At 39.5% G+C, this 23,202-nt stretch overlaps 1 protein-coding gene across 5 annotated transcripts in view; it reads right to left on the bottom strand.

The window, feature by feature from the left end:
• The window catches only part of TJP1 (tight junction protein 1), a 157,700-nt gene extending 143,903 nt beyond the window's left edge, over positions 1 to 13,797 (bottom strand). For 2 of the 5 annotated variants that reach the window (XM_066328549.1, XM_066328550.1), the window contains exons 1-2: positions 13,547 to 13,797; positions 4,634 to 4,766 (exon numbers count right to left, since the gene is read on the bottom strand). In XM_066328549.1, coding sequence (XP_066184646.1) covers positions 4,634 to 4,766; positions 13,547 to 13,713 — 300 coding nt within the window. In that variant the 5' untranslated portion in view covers positions 13,714 to 13,797. The remainder of the gene's footprint in view (positions 1 to 4,633; positions 4,767 to 13,546) is intronic. The other 3 variants (XM_066328548.1, XM_066328553.1, XM_066328551.1) reach the window with 2 other exon arrangements.
• Positions 13,798 to 23,202: the final 9,405 nt, after the last annotated feature.

The following is a 23,202-nucleotide window of genomic DNA, read 5'->3' as shown; positions in this document are numbered from 1 at the left end:
CTTTTCTCCTCTTTTCACTTATCTCCTACCCTACTGCGTTACTTTTGTGTTTTGCACTCTGGCATCACGGGCCTCTAAAGCATTAATGCACAGCCAATCCAGCCAACGTCACTTCATTGGCAGCATATGGCAAGAAGAGACAAAACAATGCACCTGAAAAGGGAATTACTAGAAAGGAATGGAAAAGGGAGGAAAAGAAAGGTGTGTTGCTATAACATTTTGCAAAATCATTCCTTGGATTTTAACTCCAATGCAAATGAAGTAGACTGGAGCTTTTCTGCTTTGCTCCAGCTGCAGGTTAACTGAACCTGGCTGTGTGCATGTTCAGTGAGAGAGGCTGGCACCAGCTGCCTCCAGCACTGGACTTGTTCATACTGGCAATAACTGCAGTGCTCTGATTTCCAAGACGAGCTCCTTTGTCCAAAGGGCTGATTTTAGCAGGAAAGGCTTAAATCCATATTCCTTTAAAAATACACTAGTCGAGGTGCTGATTTCAGTAATTTCTCAAGTCCAATCGAAGAGTTACAAAAATTAAAAATGAAAAAAGGTATCTTAGACATAAAATCCATTATATGAGCTCCTTATAAAAGCTTTCAAAGTCTCCCTTTTGGTCATTCCCAGAAAACATCAGCACTGACTAGAAGGAAAAGAAGGGAACGGTTTCTCTGCATCTACACACTGTAGGGGTGGTCAGTGTTTGTAGTGCTGTGAGACCTGCACAACATCTGCCATACAGGCAGTAACCACAAGATGCATCCAAACCCCTCGGAGCTGTCACACAGCTCCTAAGGCAGCTCACACACCAGTGAGGAGGAGACTCCCAGGGCTCTATCAAGCAGGGCAGTCCCAAAATGCACCTGCATCCCAACGTGACCTTCAGAAGCCCTAGCATCAGTGCAGCACTTGAACAGCTTGAGAGCCATATGCAGCTAAAGAATCAAAGGTTAGTCACATCTTCCCTATTATTAGAAATAGATTGTAAGGTCCTTGAGAGTAAACACTTAGTGTTTGCACAATGTACAATGTTAGTACAACAAAAACCCTGTCGACGCTTTGGGCTCATCAGTGCTCCTGCTATCTGGGGTAGCTTGTACAAAGCCAGGGTTTGTTTCAGAGTAATAAAGATTAAAAATAGGGATGTAGCGGAACATTAGTACAACAAGCTCAATCTACAAGGTACTAGGTATTGCCCATGTGCCTCCAAGAGCTGATAATGCTATTCTTTTTCTTTTCTCCCTTTTTCTGCAATGTAGACTAGGAGTTCTGCAACGTCTCTGGGTTGAAAATAACCATTTGCCAATATTCAACATAAAATACATGCATTTTTTTATACACACCGCTAAAGCTGACTTTTCAGGGGTTAATATCTGGCACAGCAAAGAATGATGATACTCCTTTAAAGAAGAACTGAAGGGCAATAAAACAGATTTGCCTTAGTTTGGGTGAACAGGTGCTAATCTGACTAAGTGGTACTGCTAATACATGGAGAGGATAAAGAAAAGAAAAAGGGTGCAAGAAGTTGAAAACTGATACACATTCTAAGGGAGTTGCTGTGCTATCACTCTGGGGCTTAACATAATTTCATCACTTTATCTTCTCACTTGCTGCCTTAGCAAAATGGTAAAAAGAGGCATCACTTACAAACCCCAGTATCATCCACTTAAGACAGCAGAGGTATCACTAAGAAATAAAACTGACATTTTGTCAGCAGTCCTGCAGACTCACCACGTGTTATCAGGAAGAAGTTAAACCTTCTGAAAGGGTGCTGTGAGCTTAATACAGGTGAGCCAGGTATGGGATATTAATATAGGTATGCAATGCACCAGCTGGGAATTGTGTGCTTTGACAGCCTCACAGAAATCACAGAATGGCTTTAAGGTCACCTCATTCCCACCCCTCACAACGGGCAGGAATGCCATCCACCAGATCAGGTTGCCCATGACCCCATCTGCCCTGGCCACTCCCAGAGCAGGGACAACCAAACACCTGAGGCTTACAGTGGGTCACTGCAGCAGCAGACCATCGGATGCTGAGGTTCCACAGGCAAGGACCTCTCTTGCACTTGGCTAGATCACCCATATCAAGAGCCACAGGTATAACCAAAAGCCATTAATATCACAAACTTCATATTTTACTAACTGCAGTAAGCAACACACCGGGCAGCATCACCTTGCCCAGACAACCCTCTGAAGGACCCATGGTAGTCCTCTCCTGAAATTTTAAACATGCAAAAGGCTCTTCACTGCTTATTCCCTCCCTTGCAAAGATTAAACCTATCTTTTAATGAGCCTCCCAGTTTAACAGCAGCTCCCACAACTTGTCCCCAGCTTAAGGTGAAGTCATAGTAAAGTAGTAAATTGAGCATTTTCATGTATTGAATATCTGTATGGGCATACTGCATTGAAGTGCAGAACCTCCCCACTGGGGACACATTTATTCACCGGGACAAAAGAAAGCATAAGTTATTTTTTACGTCTTTCTGCTGTTAGGATTTGTCCTCAGTAAGAATCAGCTGAGTGAAACCTTTAAACAAAAGGTTCCAAAAAAGATTAGTTTATGATGTACCTAGACACTACTTACTTGAAAGTGAAATCTGAAAACATTCAGAATTATTAATGGATCTCATTCTCATTACATGATGAATGCAACCAACAGTTCACTGGATGCTGTCAGTATATAAGTTATCCACATATTTAAATATGAAACTTTTCAACTTTGCCATGCATAAAATGAATATCCTACAGCATAAAGTAGCTGTAAAGAGAACATTTGAAAAAGCTCATGTTTTAATTTTTATTTTTAATTGTGCACTGTATGCCAGTGCCTGAGTGTTTTTACTAGATGAAGACTCTTAAGATGAAAAATGTTTAGTTCTGAGAGCACTCTTGAAAGACTTGGGCATACTAATTTACTCAATTACTTCTTTAGATCTATTTTTAATCACAATTTGAGAACAATAAAACTGCAATTATACAATATCAAGAAATATTTCAGTATGATTCTAAATTATGTAGCAGCAAGAAAATCCACATTTTAACTCTGATTTGTGTGCTTAGTTCTGATAAATCTGTATCATCCTTTAACATGAGACCTCAGAAAAAGTGAACTTCCTTTCCTGATCCCAATTATCAATACTTAGCTATTAATGTATGAATTTATACATGTACATACTCCACACATTTGTATGCTACAGACACAAACTTGCCCATTATTATTGTCTCAAATCTCTTTGCAAAGGTTCTATGGCATGCAAGAAATTCTTTTTACCTTTGGCTATAATCTCTTTTTCTTTGAAGGCCCCAAGAGTAAAGATAGATTTAGATAAAACTCCTTAATAGGACCACACAGATGAAGACCCATACAGCAGAAGGAAATTTTTCTCCCTAGGGGAATTTGTAACCTTCAGCAGAGCAGTGATTAGAGCAGGATCAGTGCTGTGACACCAGTGAGCACAGACACAGCAAAGGCAGCTGGAGATGAGGCAGCACAGCCCGAGCACAGCTCCCTCAGCCAGGGCACACAGCGGGGCAGGGCTGGCCCTGTCCAAAAGTATCTGGGCACCAAACAACACCCTGCACCCCAAATCCTTCCCAGTAACTTCATTCCTTCCTTGAACAGCAAACAACAAGCTCTTTGTCCCAAAGACAGGGCTGTAAGGCCTCGCAATTAGAAACAAAGCTGTCCTGAGGAAAAAAACACCAATTATGCTATTGGCATCATCTGTGAAAACATCCCACTGAAAGACAACACACTCAAACCACTGTCATGCCTTGAAGACGTTTCCCCAAACCCCATCCGAACATTTCAGTGATATTGTTTCTAGCACCATGCAATGCCAGACAAATCTTCACATCACTATTGATTTCTACATTTTAAAGACAGCACATATTTTTCATCTCTTTCATCCTCATATTTCATAACCAATTTATAATTTAACATACCCTTTGACATTGTTGAAGTATATAAAGAGTACATTATTTTAGTTTATCAGAATATAATTTGTTTTGATCAAATTTCCCCCAGTTAGTTGGGAGGTTGTCATGATTCTTTACCATGACCACATTGAAGTCTCCAAAACTGTAACACAAACACATCTACTCCCTAACCAAAGAGAAAAGGAATATACCAGTACTGGCTAATTGTAGCAACCTATCACCTGTGATACCAGCTTTCAAGTGCTGTAAGCATACACATCTTTAAGGAAAATGTATTTCCTTTTTTAGCACTTTATTATAGCCACATGCAACTTCAAATAGTTTTTTGCATTTTATAAAACACAATGTTTGACTTTAAATGTAATTTCCAAAATCTCAATATAAAAATAAAATTTGAAATCGTACTTTGTTTTCATATTTACTCCATTTCCAGTCAATTTCTTAATCTTATGCAGGCAACAATGTTAAAATTTGACATAGAAATTTCTATCTCATGGTTGCTGAAGAACAAGAATGTAGCTGTACATCACTAACTATATAAGCGACAACACTGCCCATAATATTTGGCAGCAAAGCAAGGCAATTAAAACATTAAGTACAATCCCTTTGCTAATCAGATAAACAGGTAAAGCAAACTGCTTTATTAATAAGATTTTCTTAACTGCATATAGAATAAATGTAAAAAATATCGTACTTACAGTGAATTCACAGAAATCAATGCTATCAAGACTTTTGCTTCTGTGTATTCTCCCTTTTATTCTTCTTAAAGAGGGCTTTCCCTGACTTACACTACAGGTAGCACCATTGGGATTTTCGGAAGATGGAGTTACCCTGCCAAGCAAAAAGAGACACATATCAGACAGAGAATACATTCTTTTATTTGCTTAAAATAAAAAATTTACAAAGGAAAATACATATATAGAATACTACATACAGAAGAAATGTCATTCCAAGTGACAGTTTTCAATCACTAAGTGCCAAAATAAGACCATAAGTATGTACAAGTCTAGCTCCCATCAAGACAACACGGCAGTTTTGTCAGACACATTCTGAAGTCAACTTTTTTGTACAAAAGTGAGTAAAATCATAAAAAAAGATACATTATAGAAAAATATATTTAACTTCTGAAAATTTAAAAGGACTATTTTTCTTTATTTCTTCAGTGGAAACGCAAGTCCTGTGATACACATGGATGGCTGTCAGCTAAATCACCAGGAGGCCTGGCAGCATTTGGCTTTTGACCTTTTCCAGTTTGAGTGTGATGGTGCCTCAGCTATTCTAGCAATGAGTAACAACCAACAATAATGACATTAATAGCATCTGTTAAAGTTATTGGGGCAATATATTAAGGCATTTCATCATATTATAATCTACACACAGTCCTAGGGGGAGTCCATAACTAAAATATTTGGAGGAAGCAATCCATATTTCAATGAGCTTGTTGCAAATCGTTAATGAGCAGAACTAAGTGGGGTTAACAATTAACTAAGTGCATTAGGATTTGTGAGGTGAGTATTTTAAATACAAAACAGTCCCCAGTCAGACTGGCTCTTTAGGAAAAGGAAAACTGTATTCCAGCACTCAGCAAGAATTACCTAAAAACCTGAGGTCTTCATGTCCAGATTTACATTTATTTCATATTATTTCTCAACTGCAGCCACGGAATATTTCAAAAATCAGCTTAAACAATAAATAATATGTATTTTTTGTATCACCTTAGTCTTTGGACAGCAGTTTAGTATTTCTCTCAAAAACCATTATGATTCCTCTCACAAAAAATACATTAGGATGTTTTTTACGTTCTTAGAATTGACAGCTTTAGTATGCACACAAATGTTTGTGGAAAAAAGAAAGAAAGGTGGAGATGTCTTAAACATATGTGTCACCAAAACAGGACATTGCATAGTGGGCCACATCAACTCCTGAAATACACAATTCCAAATACAAAATGCAATAACCACATGCTGAATACAATTTTTTGATTAGTGAGACTTCCAGGTCTACACAACATCATGGTCAGGACAACATGCCCATGGGAGAGCTAGGGAAAATTTACAATATCCAAACTTGAACATTAAAGCAAATTCTTTCAAATTTTTTAGTCAATTTATAAAGGTAAAGCCCTTCAATTTTTGGTGGATTACTGCAACTACCAAAGCGTTATTTTGTTTTCAAACACCTGATTTTTGGGGTTTTTTTTTACACACACACAATGGCACACATACAAACAGCTTGCTCTAAGTTCTCTTAATAACATAGTAATTTGGTTTAGATGGTTTCCCCCTTGGGTTATTTTATTGCCAACTTTAAACTGCAAATTTCTATCTGAAAACATAACTATAATATCCACACATCTTAATTACAATATAAAACCTCCTGCTGAGACTGCACTGGATTTTTTTGTCTAATCATATGTGGATTGAATCCTGAGAACCATGCCTGCCTACTACAGTAACATATTTGCTCACACAACAGAAACCTCAAGTACGCCACGGATTCCCTGCTAAAATGTCTTCAGGAATTACCAGGACAGACTTCCAGAGAAAGACAACTGCTCAGACTGTATCTTGCTGCACAGACAGTGGCATTTACAATGACAGCACGTTGCTATTGTGTGTGTGTGTCTTCTGAGCACTCCAAACATCTCTGCTCAAGTACCAAAATGAACACGCTCTGTGTCCATGGCAAATGCAGATGCTGGAGCCCTCAGAGAGATCCATTGTTCCCCAGCTGCCAGAGTCTCTGTTTATTCTCTCTACAGGGAATCTTTGAGGGCTGCCTGCTCCATTACTTATAATTTGGCTTAATTAATCTTCAAATGCACTTCTGATGAATTAAATGCTTGGCACGTCAGACTTCCTCCTTACAGTTAATAGCAAAGTTTAACAGCTGTAAGCTACACTGGGCTTTTCCTTATTTTGAATTTCACTTCAAGCCATTTATTTTAGGGCCTTATCCATGGAAAAAGCCCAAACAAACACAAATACCAGGCTAATCAAAGTTACACAGTTTTAACAAAGAACTACACTACTGGTATGTTTTAAAGGCCCTTCTGTTCAGGAGTTTCACTCTCTACAGCCACTTGAAAAAACTAAATTGCTGCCACTAGAATCCAGCTATCATTTCATTCTGCTAGAGAATAAATTATGGGGGTTACTTGTTAGCTTTTAAGATACAGAAAAGTCTTTTTAAAGTTACATTTATCTTTCAAAATATATGAGAAGGAATATCACAATTTATCTATTCCCTCCAATCCTCGATAAAATCATTTATTTCTAGATCTCCTTACAAGCAAATAAAGTATTATCTAACCAACCAAAGGAAAATCCAGTCAATACCATTGGCATTGGGAATTGGGAAGCTTTGGTATGTACACCAGAGGAAGGATCTGAGGAGAGATATCCACACTGACAGCATCACAGAGGTTTTTCACTCTGTGGCTGGTGAGGAAACTTGGGGACAAGTGCAAACCAACCATCAGCTTCTCTCCTGGCTCCACTCCTCCCACAGTTTTAGCAAAGGGAAGCAGTAACAGACCTGAGGCAGACTTGGATCAATTTTACCCAGGCTTTGCGGAAAGTCGGATTCAGCAATGAGACTCTCAGAATCCATTTCCAGCAGCGCTCGTGTAGCACTGCAACAGGAACTCCTTCAAATACTAAATATTTCCACAGTGAATACACCTCAAAAGTTCAGACTGTGAAGTTGCAAATTAAACCCATGTGAGTGCAAACTCATGAGAAAAGGTCCAAAGTGTTTTGAGATTGACTCGAAACTAAATTATTAAAAAACCTGAAAACCATATTTTGAAAATCCTTCTCTCTTTTGAATCATGTTTTGTGTTTCTGAAGTGTTCACTGTAATCAGAGAAACAAACTTTATTCTTTTTAAGTGAAACTATAATGCAGTGCTCCATGGTTCTGGCATCTGAACCTTAAGTTTAAAAAAATACTTATTAACAAAATTTGCTGCATCTGATTACCTCCTTTCAACTTTTATTTGAATTTATGAATACGTATTAGTACAGTATTAATAGCAAATTAATAATTGAATTGCTAAGTCACTGTAGTACCTGCATCAAGAGTAAAGAGAAATTATCACAGGCTAAAGGAGAAAAATATTTAGGAGCTCTTTTAAAATATCTGCAGGTCATCAACTACTTTAAAGCAAGTACTCTTGAACAAAAGCCTAGGAATGATATAGTCAGGGAAGTCAAGGGCTTCAAAAAGTAGAATACAGAATAAAGATCTTTGAAGGTAGTGTACAATTCCTAATGCCTCGCTTCAAATTTGCTGTTTCTGTTCAAATAATGTGTTTAATATTCTGGAAACATAACACCTTTTTAATAGAGCTCATCACAGCAATCCTAAATTAAGGCACTCAATTCATTACCTTTTGAAAATTTTAGTCAAGTAAAATTGAACCATTTTGTATATCCCACCTGGAGTCTGAGGCCCTTATTTATTATCCACAATTCTTACAATGGTTTCATTGACCTTGACTGCTTCCTGATCATATATCACATTACATAACCATGACTCTAAATTATTTCTCTAGTTTGTCAAATAAGCAAGAACCCTAAACTTTCACTATCTGCATTCCACTGACAAGAACAGTAGTCTAACAGAACAACGTGCATCAGTGGCTTCAAGGTGAAGTATCATATCAAGGGTTAATGAGTTAATAAACATTATAATGGTATGAGTCTAATATGAGTTTATGAATAAAGCTGTATTTACATTCCACTCACATAATTACTATTTATATCAAATTTCAATATTATCTTTTTTTTGTAGTTAAATTATGTCTGGAATTACTAATGTCATCTTAATTTCTAGACAGACCAGTTACATTGAAAATACTTCATACTCTTCTTGTTCAGTGATTATAGAGTTCTGAACAATTTTACAGAAGTCAGCATCAGGATGTTTAAAAACATGTCTTGAAATGACACATTTTCTGTATTTATTTTCCAAGTGCAGTATTAGTGCTAGAGTTAACGCAGAGTGGACTAGGTTTTGACAACTAGGCAGCCTCAACAAGACTTCTAATGGTGACATAAATATTACACTTCTCACATACTGCAAGTTGCCTGCCTATACTAGAAAGAAAACACTTAAGTTCTTGTAGCAGCACAGAAGGCAAACTTCTCAGAAACTTCTGCCCCTGGCAGCCACACAGATCTCAGCTGAGAGATGTATAAAAATTCCCATCATTATTATACCTCCCATTAGAAGCCAGGCTTCCTCAGCACCACCAAAAGTGAGGACACAGGCTGGGCTCAGCCCAGTGTGATCTCTGGCTGCTGACTCAAACACAAGGCTGGAAAAGATGAAATTTTCTCCTGCTGATCAGACTGGTAATCCTAACAATTGTAGTTACTCAATATTAGTGTTTGAGAAAATAAAAGGCAAGTTTGAAGCACCGCTATGCTGCTGCTAGGCTGAATTCTTGCGCACCTCTGCAAGTATGTTGATTCTAAAGATGGTATCCTGCCTCTCTCAGGAAAAATAAAATGGTTTAATTCATTTGCAACATAAATAATAGGCTAAAGTGAAATTTTTATCCCAATTTCAAACAATATTAACTGGAACCAGTCATCAAAAATGGAGACTATCCATTCTGAGGATCTGTACTTTTCCACAGAGGTCTGTAGAAGCACCAAGAAGATCAATCTTTGATGTTTTCTTTCTCCTACATTAAGGTGACATTTTCCATTATTTAATTATACTAAATATGATACTACTTGGAACATAAACAAACAATGGCACTTTTCTCCCTAGGGATGGTCCTAATGATAAAACAGACATTCCTCATTACAAGCCTGGGCTTCCACAGCCAAGACCCAGCTTAAATATAAGGACTCTGAGACACCAAAGTATTCAGATCAGCGCTTAATTCCAGACATGCTGCTTACTCCTCACTGATTTCAAATAAGTTTACTCCTACACTTGAAAATAAATATGCCTGTGCAGTATCTCACAAGAAGCAGTTATCATTTAACATCCAGGCTTCTGTATCACACATTCTTTTAACAACAGCACCAAACAAGGGAACTGGATTCTGTCAAAATTCAAATTCTGCACTGCATCTGCATTCTTTTCTGTAACCTAGATTGCCTCAGACAACTACCAATCATTCTTAAAAGGACGTAAATATGGAATAGCCTCGGCCATTTCCATAATCTCCCCAATGAAAATTTATCACTAACTGAGCTTTTTTTGCCGTTTTTCATGCTGCTGCACTCCCCTGCACCAAGAGGAGCAGCAGGGGTGTTCGCCAAAGCACAGGAACTCTTTCAGAGCAAAGGCAAATGCTGTAAGAAACAGAAGGAAATATCAGTGAGAAGAGTTATTAGAATGGGTAGGATATCCTGTTGGGGGCTTAGTTGCTGTTTTTTATTCTTCAATTGTTTATTTATTTACCCACTATCTTCTCCTTGCAGCAGAGAAACATAAGAATAAGTTTGACAAGAAATTATGGTCTACCTGTGTAGCTCCCCTTAATAATGTGATTTAGCATTTTCCTATTGTAAAAGGACTCCAGGTTGCACATGTTGGGATTTCAGTAATTATTCATAAAAATTTACTATTTTTAAACTACTCCCAGTTGAGCTGTCAGTTTTTTTCTTGACCACCTTTGCAGATGTTAGTCCCTGCTGCACTCTACCTGTACTAGCAGAGTTATGATGGTGGGGTTTGTATCCAAATACTGTCCCTCCAGCAAGAGGATTAAAAACATCCTACTCATCTTGTTTAGTCTCCTACATATTAGATTACAACACTGCACACACAGGAAAGGGTCTGAATCAGCACTTCAGGACTCCAGCAGCTTCCTCCAGCACTGAGCCCAAAACTACTGCCCCAAGTAAACCTCATCATAAAATGATAAACTCCACACAAAGCAGGTTTCTGTCTCCTCCACCTCCCACTACAAGCCTGTGGCATAGCTTCCTTGTCTCTGTTTAACTCCTGGTTTACTCTTAGCCACCTAATTACTATTTATTCTTAACCCATCATGAGACATAAGTATTTTCATTTGTAGCTCTGCTTCCATGCATCACAGAATAGGAGTTACATATTGGTGGTGGGGGGAGGAAAGCAGGAGAAAATTGGAGTGACAGATGCCCTCTAAAGAAATAAAACATTGCTGTTACCTTTTTCATTTTCTTTCAGAAGGATTCAGGTGGATTATCTCCACCAACAAAAGGATGAGTATTTTAACCCTTTTTTATTAAATTATGTCTTTGCTTCCACTTGGAATAAAGATTCACACATCAAAGAGCTTATGAATCTCATGGGTTAAACAGAATTTAAGTTTTTAAAAATAAGCAAATAAAAATAGATTAAAAACATCCTCTGACTGCAGACGGACTTGATTTATATGTCTTCTTCAGGCATTTTTGAGATTTCCAGTGATACAGTATTGGATTATACTTTTGGTTTATGTACTGTAAATATACAAAATATTGCAATTATTTGAGTAACAGCAACATACTTTCTCTCTCATGTTCAGATTTTCTTAATGCATTATTTGATAGATTGTGCCCAAATAAGAAAAAAATTAACATAACAAAGTATCTTTAGGCACTTCTCTAAGTGTATCAGAAAATAGTATTTCATCCATAAGTATAAAATCTATCCATACAGATGATGCCTAATGCTATTAAAGGTCTTAAAGAAAATGAGACTACAGATCATGTCACCTATTAATAAGAATAACCCAGAGGTAGACTTTCAAATGCTCAAGTAATTCACACATCTCCCTAAAATTAAAAAAAAAAAATTGCCTTATTTTTCTTAAACACTTTTAGTCAATTAAATCTTCACACAGCATTGCATTGCAGCAACATGATGCCAAGTTAGAAATGTTATAAAATGCAATGCTTGTGGTACATATTAGTGTGGAGCCACTATGATATTTTGCTGCACCTCAAAAGGCACAGAATCACACCATGAAACGACAATATAGAGCTGATCTCACTCCAGCTGAAGACAAAGAAGGAGTTGAATTGGGTTCTTTCAAATGTACTTTTAAAGCACACAAATATATATATAGCTTTCCCTTAACATGCCAGCAAACAAAACACTTCCAAGAAAGCATACAAAATATTAAATAGAACGACTGTCATCATTACATATGACAATTGCCCACAATTAAACTTCTCAAAAGATGTAACACACAACTGCATCCACTGCTGCACACAGACAGGAGTGGCATTTGGGGAGAATAAAATAGGTATTGTACACTTTATGTAACTTACATAATCAGAATCAAACCTCTGAATACATTGTAAAAACCTCTGATTAAATGTAATAAAACTTATCTGCATGACAACATATTTTTGTCTAAAACTTCATTTGATTTTTTTTTCATTTCAATCAGAATGAACGGATACATCAAACTGTGTTCTGTCTGATCTGGTTAATGACAGAATGCTTACTATTTCCACATTATGTTTCTTCAGTTGATACATTTTCTTGACACTGTCTATAGTAGCTGAAACTGTGGGGAAAAGCAAAGTATACAAAACCCCCACATTCTACAATTCATGTAAGGCCCGTTTTTGTCACAGCTGCTGGCATGAAAATATTTTTATTTGCAAACTATCTCTGTTTAAATAAAATGTCTTATCATGCCTTCTGTGACACTTTACTTTCCTTCACCAGGACTAGGTAAGCACAGTGAAAGAAAACTCCATGACCACTGCCACCTAAATATCACTACTGTTTTTTTTACAGGTAAGAAATTGTCAGTGTACAGATCTGTGTTTGATATCTTCCTCTCAGAAGACCTGACAAGTTCACATATTTCCTCCTTATGATTTGTCCCGACGATGACACGTCCCAGCGCTCCCACGGAGCGAACAGTGGGCTCCTGCCCGCCCACGAGTGACTGGGTATTGCAGTGCCACACGCCTGTCGGTGCCCTACTCACCCACATTACACCACTATACTTTAATACATTTTTCATAACATGTTGTTGATTCATCCAGAAAAATCAGTTCAGCACACAATCAGCAAGCACAAAAGGAGCGGGAATCAGCGAGGGGAAACGCAGGATTTAAGGAAAAATGACCCTATTTGAGCAGCACTACCTCTGGCGCTCACTGATGTGTGAGACCTGCGTCCCCCGTTCGCATTCTCTCGGTACACCTGTGAGCAGCGGCGGGGGCAGGAGCGGGGACCGGGCTCGGCACAGCCCGGGGCGGGAGCACACTGCGCTGCACCGAGCAGCGCTCGGGCTGTCACGCAAGCGGTGTCCCCGCCGGAGCCGCTCCCGCGCCCTCAGCCCGCGCTGCCATTGCCGCTGCGCCGGGTCCGGCAGCGCCGTGCCCGCGGGAGCGGAGCCCGCTCCGGCCGCGTCCTCCGCCGGCCCGGGCGCGGACAGCTCCGCCGGCACGGCCAACGCCTCCCGGCGTTTCCGCTCGGCCGGCGGCGGATCCGCCGGGAGCTCGGTGCCCCGGCGATGCCCGCCGGGAGCCGCAGGCCGGGGCTGGGCACGGCGCCCCTCGTGTCCGCGGGGAGCCCCCGCCGCCGCGCCCCCCGTCCCGCCGCGGCCCGCGCCCGGCCCGGCCCGCAGTGCCCGCGGCCCCGTTTGTGCCTACTCACCACAGCTTCCTCTTTAAGGGCATCAGACTGCCCCTGTTGGAGGCGGTCACCCCTATGGCCATCTGCAAGACAGTCAGGTATTTCTGATACTTCATTTTGCCGTCGCCCCCCCTGTCCCTGCCTCGTCCCCGCCGCCGCCACCGACAGAGTCTCTCCAGCCGCTGCATGCAATCATCAAATTTTTATTTCCAGGCATCTGCCGTCCCTGCGTCGCGCTTCTTCCCCTCCTCCTCCTCCTCCTGCCGCGCTCCCTCTCTCTCTGCCCCCCCGGCTCACGCTCTCCTCCTCCTCCTCCTCCTGCCGCACTCCCTCTATCTCTGCCCCCAGCTGACGCTCTCCTCCTCCGCCTCCCGCCGCGCTCCCGCTATCCCCGCTCCAGCTGACGCTCTCCTCCGCCTCCCGCGGCGCTCTGCCCTCCCCCGGGCCCGCGCTGCTCTCCTCCTCCCGCTGTCGCACTCCCTTTCCTCGCAGCCCCCCGCGCTTTCTCGGCCGACCCCTCCGCCGCGCTCCCTCTCCCCCTCCGCGCTCCCGCGGCGCCGCGCTGCCCGCCCCCGACCAGGCCCCCCGCTTCGCCCTCCCCTCACCTGGGCTATCTCCGGGCGGCCGCCGCCTCCCCTGGCCCCCGGGGGCAGCAGGCCTTCCCCACCATCCCTGCGGGCCGCCGGGGCGCTCCCGGCCCGCTGCCCTCCCCGGTTACCTGGGGTATCCCGCCCCCGCCCATGAGGCGCAGCCGCCGCGCTGCCCTCCCGCCATCAGAGGCGCGCCATGGCCGCAGCGCTGCCCGCGCCTCGCCCGCCTCGCCTCTAATCCCATTAGCGCCTAGAGGAGCCCCATGTTCTTTTAATCGCCCTCCCCGCTAACGGTGTGGCTTGTGGGGTGGCAGTAACCGGGCTGCGGGGCAAACGCCTCTGCCGGGGCGGCCCGGGGAGGGGAAGGTCAGCGGGAGGGTGGGGTGAGGCGAGGAGAGGAGAGGTACGGGTGAGCTGAGGATGAGGGCGACAGCAGTGCTGAGGCGAAGGGGCACAGCGCATCCCCCACGTCTCCTTCAGGAAGGGCGGCTGGAAGGCAGATCCCGCCGCGGGACCGCAGGAGCCACCCCGAGCACCTGCACGGGCAGTCGCACCTAAAGCCCCTGCTGAGGCCACAGGGAACAGGAAGGCACCCCCTTTTTTTTTTTTTTTTTTTTTTTTTTTTTTTTTTTTTTTGTTTGTTTCCATGTGAGGAAAACAACCGAAGTGTGTTTGAGAATCACGTGGTGATAAAGCCAAACGAAAAGTATTAAATTATTTTAGAGGGGTGCCTGCCTTCTGGGTGCTTAGGCACAAAGCGCTGAGCACGTAACTGTGTCATGGCCTCAGGTGTGTGTGACACAGTTGTCATGGCTTTAATCTGTCCTGTGCCTTCCTCCTCAAGCTCAGCACCGACAGCAGCAGAAGACACTGGTGTCTGAGAGGTGCATTTGGAATAAGTTCTAACACCTGGCCCAGTACGATCAGAGACCCTCAGTGCAAACAGCCCTGAAGTGGGGTGGCACCTAGCTGGACACATTGGTCCATGGTGGTGGGAAATACTTTGGGATACCCTGTTTAACCATTGGGAAGATATTCTGCAGAGTGCAGATAAGAACAAATCCATGCTCAAGTGACAAGCTGTCATTAAGTTGCTATAACGTGAATAGTATGAGTTGTAATCCTTACCCAGAGTTGAGGTCTTAAAGAGGTACTGTCAGCTAGGAAGAAATAATGTGAATAATATTGTCACTTTATGGCTCACAGACGAGCATTTCAGTGATTTTTTGTGTGTGAATGTATAATATTCACTCAAGACTGCAGTAGGCTGCATTCTGCCTAGGCCTGTTCACTACACAGGCAGCAGAGAAGATAAATGCAATACTTAACAGGCACAACAGATTTTAATTAGAAACACAATAGTTGCATTACCATAGTTAATGAGTTCAACGGCCTTGCATTTCTGCCAAGATATCTGATGTGCACAAATGTCCTGAAATTCTCTATCACAAATGGTTTAAAAAATTCAAATGGCAGCTTGATGTCCAGTGTGAACATGTACATCTTCAGCTCTCAAGATGCTGTTAATGGGTTCTTTGACTTTGAAGAGCTCAGGCATTACAAACAATGAGGGATAGCTAACTTGAAATGATTAGGAAGATTAAGGAGGTGGCATTAATTGTTGTACTTAAACAGTGCTCTTAGTATACTAACTTGGAGGTATATATCTTATATACACAGTATATCAAATTAGTTTGAAAACCTGTAGAGATCTTACTTTGCCTTTAAACTAAGAACCATAAGACGAACACGTTGTTTTCTCTTTCTGTGTATCTAGTTATTAGCTGCCTGAAAAAACTCTTGTTGCCCACACATAAGAGTGAGTGTGGGCTGGATTTTGATTTCAACAACATTAACAGAATGCCAGTGACATTGTAATTGAAGTAGTCATTTACATTTGTGCATTATTATTAAAATAATAGACACCTTCAAAACGGTAAGGAGTGCTGACTGAAAGAATGATGAGACTGAACTGAGTGTTATTTGTTATTATTAAATATTTGAATGTTACGTCTGTTAGTTAGAAAAATACGTCTCATATAAAAATTCTTCCTCAAAAAATCTAGTCTTAATCTGGTTGTAGTGGTGGAAATTTTGTAGATCAGACAATCTAAGGATATGGGAAGTGAAGTTATTTTGAAAGCTGATACACCTGGAAGAAGCAGGTAAGCTGTCAGAGGTTTTTACTTTGTAAAAGGACTGTGTATTAGAGAAGCTCAAAATATTGTTTTTCACTTTTACATTTGCAGGTTTGGGACATAAATTTGTTTTAAGTATTTATATACAAAAGAGTTAAGAAATGTGACAACAGTACCTTTCATAAAGACTTACAGTGGAGCATGGGTGTATATCCAAACTTTAAAAGTCTCTGATGTGATTCCTATTCCTAATTCAATAGGGATTCCTAAATCTATTTAAATTTGCTGAATAATGACAGTTACTCCAAATTTAGCTCTGTACTTTTCAACTATTATATTCTATCCATCTGGTATAAACAAATTAACTTATGTCCATTTTGTGCATCATCATCTGTACTTCTTGATGTGCATTATGGAGATAAAAACCACTTATTAATGAAGACATTTTTTCCTCTAGTTTTAATTGGCTTTATTTCTGTTTTTCTTGTGCCTGTTCTTTCTTAGTGTGGCTCCATCATATAGTGTCTTTCAGAACATCTTGCTTTAAGCACCAACGTTTTACATATATGCTGAAAGTAAAAAATCCTGTCTTTCTTGCCTTTTAGATGAACAGGCTATTTTTAAAAGGAAACATTCAGCAACTTCCAGTTTGGGGGAAGCATCCAGACATCCCACTGTTATCTCTGAGGCCTGCACGGACCCATTTGCTGAGCTAAGACCAAAATTTCTAAGGCAGAGATCTGTATAGGAGAGGCTCTCTGATGCTATTTGCTGTTCTCCACACAAACCTGTTCTGTCTAACAGAATACATTCTCCTTCTGCAGAAAGCTCAAACACTGTTTGAACCGTGTGTGTGTTTTAAAAACAATTTAATTCCTGTTATGTTAATATAGTTGTTTCATAGGGTTGGGTTTTTTTTCAGTACAAACCATATTAATTTCTTAATTTAATTTTCTCAGGTAACTGAGCTGTAGACATGACCTTAGAACAGCTGTGTAATCTATTTCTTACAGTCTGTGATGCCCTGGCCTCTTCTGGAGCCTGTCTCCAGAATGACCTTCCTCTGGGCTGCCAGGAGCAGACTGCTGTGTCACACGGTTCCAGGTTGCAGTGCTGTGTGTGACCACTACAGTGAGTGTATGTGCTCTGGGCACAGCCCCGCTCATGGCTGTGTGTTCCCACAGGACAGTGCTGTATCCAGACAATGGAAGGAGCCCGGGAAGGGAGGGTTTAATGCCAGTGTGTGTGACAGTCTTGGCCCGTGCCATGGGGGCTGCTGTCAGCAGCAGGAGACTGCCCCGCTGCAACTTAGAGCGTGCCACTGAGGCAGTTGTGCATCAGGAGCTCCCATCAGCTGCTAGGACTGAGGAAGTGGAATTGTGGTGTAAAGCTCTTTTCATCCTAAGTTGTGCTTCTCATTTTTTCCATCTTAATATTGATCTCACAACATCTCATAAATGTGAGATTCTGAGAGTGTAAAGCAAGGTTTTGCAGCATTGTCTACCCCTGCAGACTTGAGATTTGATTCCAGTAAGCCTGTCACTGCGATTGCAGAACCTTATCTTGCTTTCCTTTATAATCAGCCCATCACACAAACCTGTAGTGCCCAAAGTCACTTGGTGCCATCCTTTTCAAACTCTCACCTGTGGCAGTTTTGACTGTGCTCACAGGACAAGGAGAAATTAAATCTGACTCAAAAGATTCTTTGGAGACCCTATAGAAATGCATTCTTAAAAATCTTGGCTATGCTTAAATTACTTCAGATAATGTTTTTCTGCAAGAATGTGAGGAAAACCAAACTGCACTTCTAACTGGCATAGCTGTGCTGGTGAATAAGCAAAAATACTTTTTATTTGCTGATGTAGCTTATTTTGTTCAACAAACCTGTATAAGCTACTGTTTGGCAAAAATTAAAAAAATAATCTTACCAGAATAACTGGCATCTTTATTAGTAATGTAATGATTGCATCAGCAACTTCTGAGGGCAGTTTAGACCTTAATGGCACATTTCACACATTCAATTGCATTGATTTTTAGGTTTGCAAAATTTATTAGAACAAAATCAAATATTAAATAAACTTGTTGCTGGTTTCATGGAATATTAAATAACTTCTTGTATTTGAATCTTAGGATAGTCTTACTTTTATCTGTACTGTGCATAAAACACACTTTTCACAACATTGCATCATCTGTTCCATATAGTTCTCAAGACTGTGCTACTGTGTATGCTGAAGAATTAGCATTTTGTTTACTTCTAGGATGAGCCTGTTCCCCTTGCTGACTTCTACTCCAATAATTGATAAAAATATCTTGATACATGTCATGTTCTATGCATCTGTGGTATTTAAAATGATTTGAGAACTTTTTATTACACAGTTCAGTTGGTAAAGTGGCAGAGTTCCAGAGTGATAGAATACAGTAGTGACATTAAAACATGACATTAGTTGACTGATCTCCGTCTCTAATTTAATCAAAATGCTCCTATCTACTAAGGAAGGTTTTTTTCTTGCAGGAGTTGTTAGTAATGTGAATTTGTATAGGTAGTCTATTATAGTAATAACATTAATATAGATTTCTGTTAAAGCTACAGTAACGAGTTCCTTGTTATTTCAGTCTGTCATCTGTAAACTTGTTACACCTTCCATTTTCTTTCCAGGAAGAAAAAGAGAGGAATCATATCTGTCAAAGACAGGACAATTTCGTAGAATCTACAAGTTTATCAGATGCAATGAATCTGGGGGTTATTTTCTGCCTCCTCAAAAATAAGCAAAAGGTGTATGTTTGTATGTTTCCTAACTGCATTTAAGATACAAAATTCTATTAATTTTTCTGATCTACTAGGGCTTCTTTGTACTCACATTAATGTATTTATTGAATATAATGCAAAAGGTTTTTTCTGGTCTCTTACTGCATTCTTTTCATAGAATGCATGTTAAGTGAAGATTATATAAATATAAATTATATATAGAGAGATACATATAGTACCATAGTAAAAAATAAACAGAAACACTTGAAGGAATTTTCCTATGACACTTCACTGTGTAATTGACCATGTATACAAAGGGAAGTTTTCACATTTCTTTGAAGTGCCTTGATGATAGGTTGGCCTGACTGGTGGCAGAGAACTGTGAGTCTAAGTGGGTACAGTAATGAAGTGACACAGTCCTGTAAAACTAGCTTGCATTTTCTGAAATGCTTCATCCTAATCATTTATTTGGGCTGCCAAAATAGAAAGAGGTAAATAATTTTGCTTTGGAAGGAAAGAATGTTCACCTTGTTTTCTCAGAAGAAGAGATTATTTTAAAATAATTTGTTCACAGAATAAATAACTTTACTGTGGATTATAAAGAAGAAAGGATTTTCTAGATTAAGAAATTGACATATTTACAAGCAACTTGCAAGTAAGTGTCCTTGTTTCACTACAGTCAGGGCATTTAGAAGTGGTTTTCCATAGAAATAGTGCTGTTCTATCAAGTTTGATATGGAATTTATTTATACTATTACAAGAAATTCTAAGTTACTGCAAAAATAAGAATATTATTATAGTGAAGAATTCAGGCTAGACCAAAGTGGGCTTGTACATCCACTGTCCAGTGATTTTAGATATACCCATTCCTTACGAGCTTGTAATACTGAGATTTTACTCTTTAAAAAAAAAAAAAAAAAAAAAAAGAAGAAGAAAACCACCCTAAGTCAAAATTATCCAAATATCACATTATGCCTGACAAGCGTGACCCTCTCACAGGATAAAATAAGCTTAATGTAGAAAAAATAAGCATATGCATGAATTCCATTAGTGCTCTCTGATACGGCTTATTCATGTAGAAAACTACTGGAGGGAAGAAATCACCAAGCATACAATTTCAAAGTGAGATGCAAAGAAGGACAAGCGTAAGTAACATCGCTTCCCAGAAAAGATTCCAAGGCCTAGACTGCCATCTGCAACACATCACAGTGCACAAAGACCTGATTAGTGAATCTCGCTCACTGCGTACTGGTAGAGCCTTGAGCCTCTGTAACTGCTGAGGTGAGGTGTGATCAGCCCTTGCTATGATTTTGGGATGTAGAGTTGTTAATAGCTTTCATTTTTAGATGCCGTGCCTGATGGGCAAGCCTGCAAGCACACAACAGTTAAAAGGAAATAAAACATTGTGAAAAGCAGGGGATAATTACTGTTCCCCAGAGGAGGAGTGTAAGATTCTGAAGAACAAAAATTGAGGATATTGCAGGCTGAGAAAGAAATATGGCTGCCTGAACTGCTGTCGTAGTTGTGTTCTAGAACCACTGTGAAAAATCTGGAACGAGCACCAATTCATATGATTGTACTCAGTTGTTTGGAAAAACTACTTGCTTACGTTGCCTCTTTTTTCAGTTCAGTTTTCAGTTCAATAGTGAGTTTTGTGCATGGTACCTGTACACACCAAGAAAAGTAGATCAAAGTGACAGAAAGTATTACTAAATTTTAAGGAGTTTCTCTTGCCAAGATTTATAAACGTGTCTAATTTTATAAGTGATTTTTATATTAGAAATAAAAATGTCTATAGTTGATTTACAATATTATAAATATGAGATTTATACATTCGGAGCCCTATTTAGCACCTTTAATATCTTTAATTAAATGCTGATAGGAATGTTTCCACATTCATGAGATACAAGTCTGAAGGTTAGCTGGATGTTTCCTGAATGTACTGAAATTGTTTATAATCTGAGTTGAAGACTCTTTTATATCTCTTGCTGTGTATTTGCACACTTATCACAAATATGAAAACCCTTTTTCACTTTCAAGAAGAAAGTTGTTCTCATTAGAGTGTATAAAGCTTAGAGTGTATAAAGCTGTTCTCATTACCATGTGTATGACTGTTAACGTTATACTATTTTAATCAGATTAGCAGTACAATGAAAATTAATGTAATAGGATTTGCTATAATTAGAGGCAAGTATACAGTAATCTGCTATGAAAAGAACACAAAAAATGTCAGTGGAGCTCATTACAGGGATATTGTTTATGATAATTATTCAAATGTTTTAAAAATCATGCTAAGTCTGATTTTAATCTTTTTTTTCTTTTTTTAACACAACTTGAATAAAAGAATTCAACCCAAAAATGTTATTACTGTTCAAGTGTCAAGTGTTACTCTTTTCTGGCCTGGAAAGAAGTGGAACTAACTACAAACAATTTCAAAAAATGATGGACTACAAGCTACTCTTTTCATTATCCTGTCCAAACAGAAGATATAATAATAATAATAATAAATAAAAAAAAAGTAAAAATGATAAAATGGTGATAAACATGACCTTTACAACATGGTTGAAGAAACAAAGTGCTCCATATTTATCAGTATTAGTATACCCCGAACGTTCCTGTCATTCCAGTGTAGGGAAACGTACATGAAATTTTGCTTCAGATTGCAGATCTATTTCCCAGATGATTATACTGTTATTTTACACCTGTCTCTCATAACATCCTCATAGATGATAAAAGATAAGATACACAAATGAAGCCTAACAGGTGGAAATTAGGAAATGAGAAATTAAAATATAGCTAAATGTAATAGCAGAATCTTGGATGCTGCATGGAATTTTTTTTGGTGAGTATCTGGGACTTGATCATGAGTGTCATGGTGAAGAAATCAGCCTGAACCCAGCAGGTTCCTGGGATGTTGCTTCTGCTGTCATCAGTAATTAGCTGACCCCATCCCTGGTGCCATGGCCCCCTGTCCTACTGGAGGTTCAAAATGCACTACTGGCTTACAGTGTGCATCTACAAAGCTTTCAAAACTCCAGAATGGGTATTTTCAAGAACAAAAACTATTCATGCTGCTAAGAATCTGCAAGATCTTGAGATCTTGAGATAGATCTCAAGATAGAGATAGAGCTCTCCCATTAAGGATGTGCATGTAAAGGGAGAAAGATATGAGAGAGATATAGATCAGCTTAAAGGAGCTCTTGAACCAAAGTTTTGAAAATATTTCAATTTATGTAAGCTTAACTTCAGACAATATATGTATCCCAATTCAGCTTTGTTTTATTAAAAATATTGTATATTAATTTGGACCAATATTTTCAACATGACAAAAATTTAAGGTGTGTCGTTCTTTCAGGTGTATCTAAATGAAGAATATAAAACACTTTTTCATGTCTTTCAAGACTCTAAAACGATAGAAAGAAAGAACAGATTTGTTAATTCTAAATACAGGTAATTTTGAATATCAAGCAAGGGTTTCTTTTACTGCATTGAATACATAAGGACTGTACATTCATTTATCTTTTACTAATCAGTGTCAAGACTTTTCTAGATTTTAGTCAGTTATTTATGAGCAATAAAAATTCATGTGCAGATCTACAATCTTGCTACAAACCAGATTTTTAAATCAAACAAGCAAATTTCTGTCCTCTGCTTCAGAGAAGACACAATCAATTCTAGCTTCCTTTATACACTGCAGTTATTGCTGCTTTTGGCATAGATGATCTGGCTCCAAATTTGCTGTGAGTAGACCAATTTTTTTTTTTAATTGCCCCAGTATAAAAATAAAAGTGCCTTTATGGCATTCCTGATGTTACACTATCAAATTGCATAAGGCCTTCCATCCTGGGGAACGCATGAATAGCAAAAGAGAACACGGGGGTAGTTAAGCAATTTGCCATTTGCCGCTTAGCTGAGAGCACAAAGTTCTGGATTTGAGTTGTGGGGTGTGGTGTGAGTCAGTCACTTGGTTTTAAGCAAAAGAATAACACAAATAATGCACTAGCGATGTTTTGTCTGGTAACGTAAAGAGACTTAACTTTTGCTGTTATGGCAGTTTATGTAACATTTTTCTGGTTTATATAATATTTCTCTTGCTTGTTTTTAGACATTAAAAAAACAGAAGTCTGTACAATACTGTTTGACTAGATTTTATTTGTCCAATTTAAAATTGGTCATTGCATTAGTATTCTGTGATACTACAAA

The sequence above is a fragment of the Sylvia atricapilla genome, chromosome 13 (assembly GCF_009819655.1).
Source record: "Sylvia atricapilla isolate bSylAtr1 chromosome 13, bSylAtr1.pri, whole genome shotgun sequence".
Lineage (NCBI taxonomy): Eukaryota > Metazoa > Chordata > Aves > Passeriformes > Sylviidae > Sylvia > Sylvia atricapilla.
The sequence above is the reverse complement of the archived record's forward strand: the minus strand, read 5'-3'. Positions and strand labels throughout refer to the sequence as shown.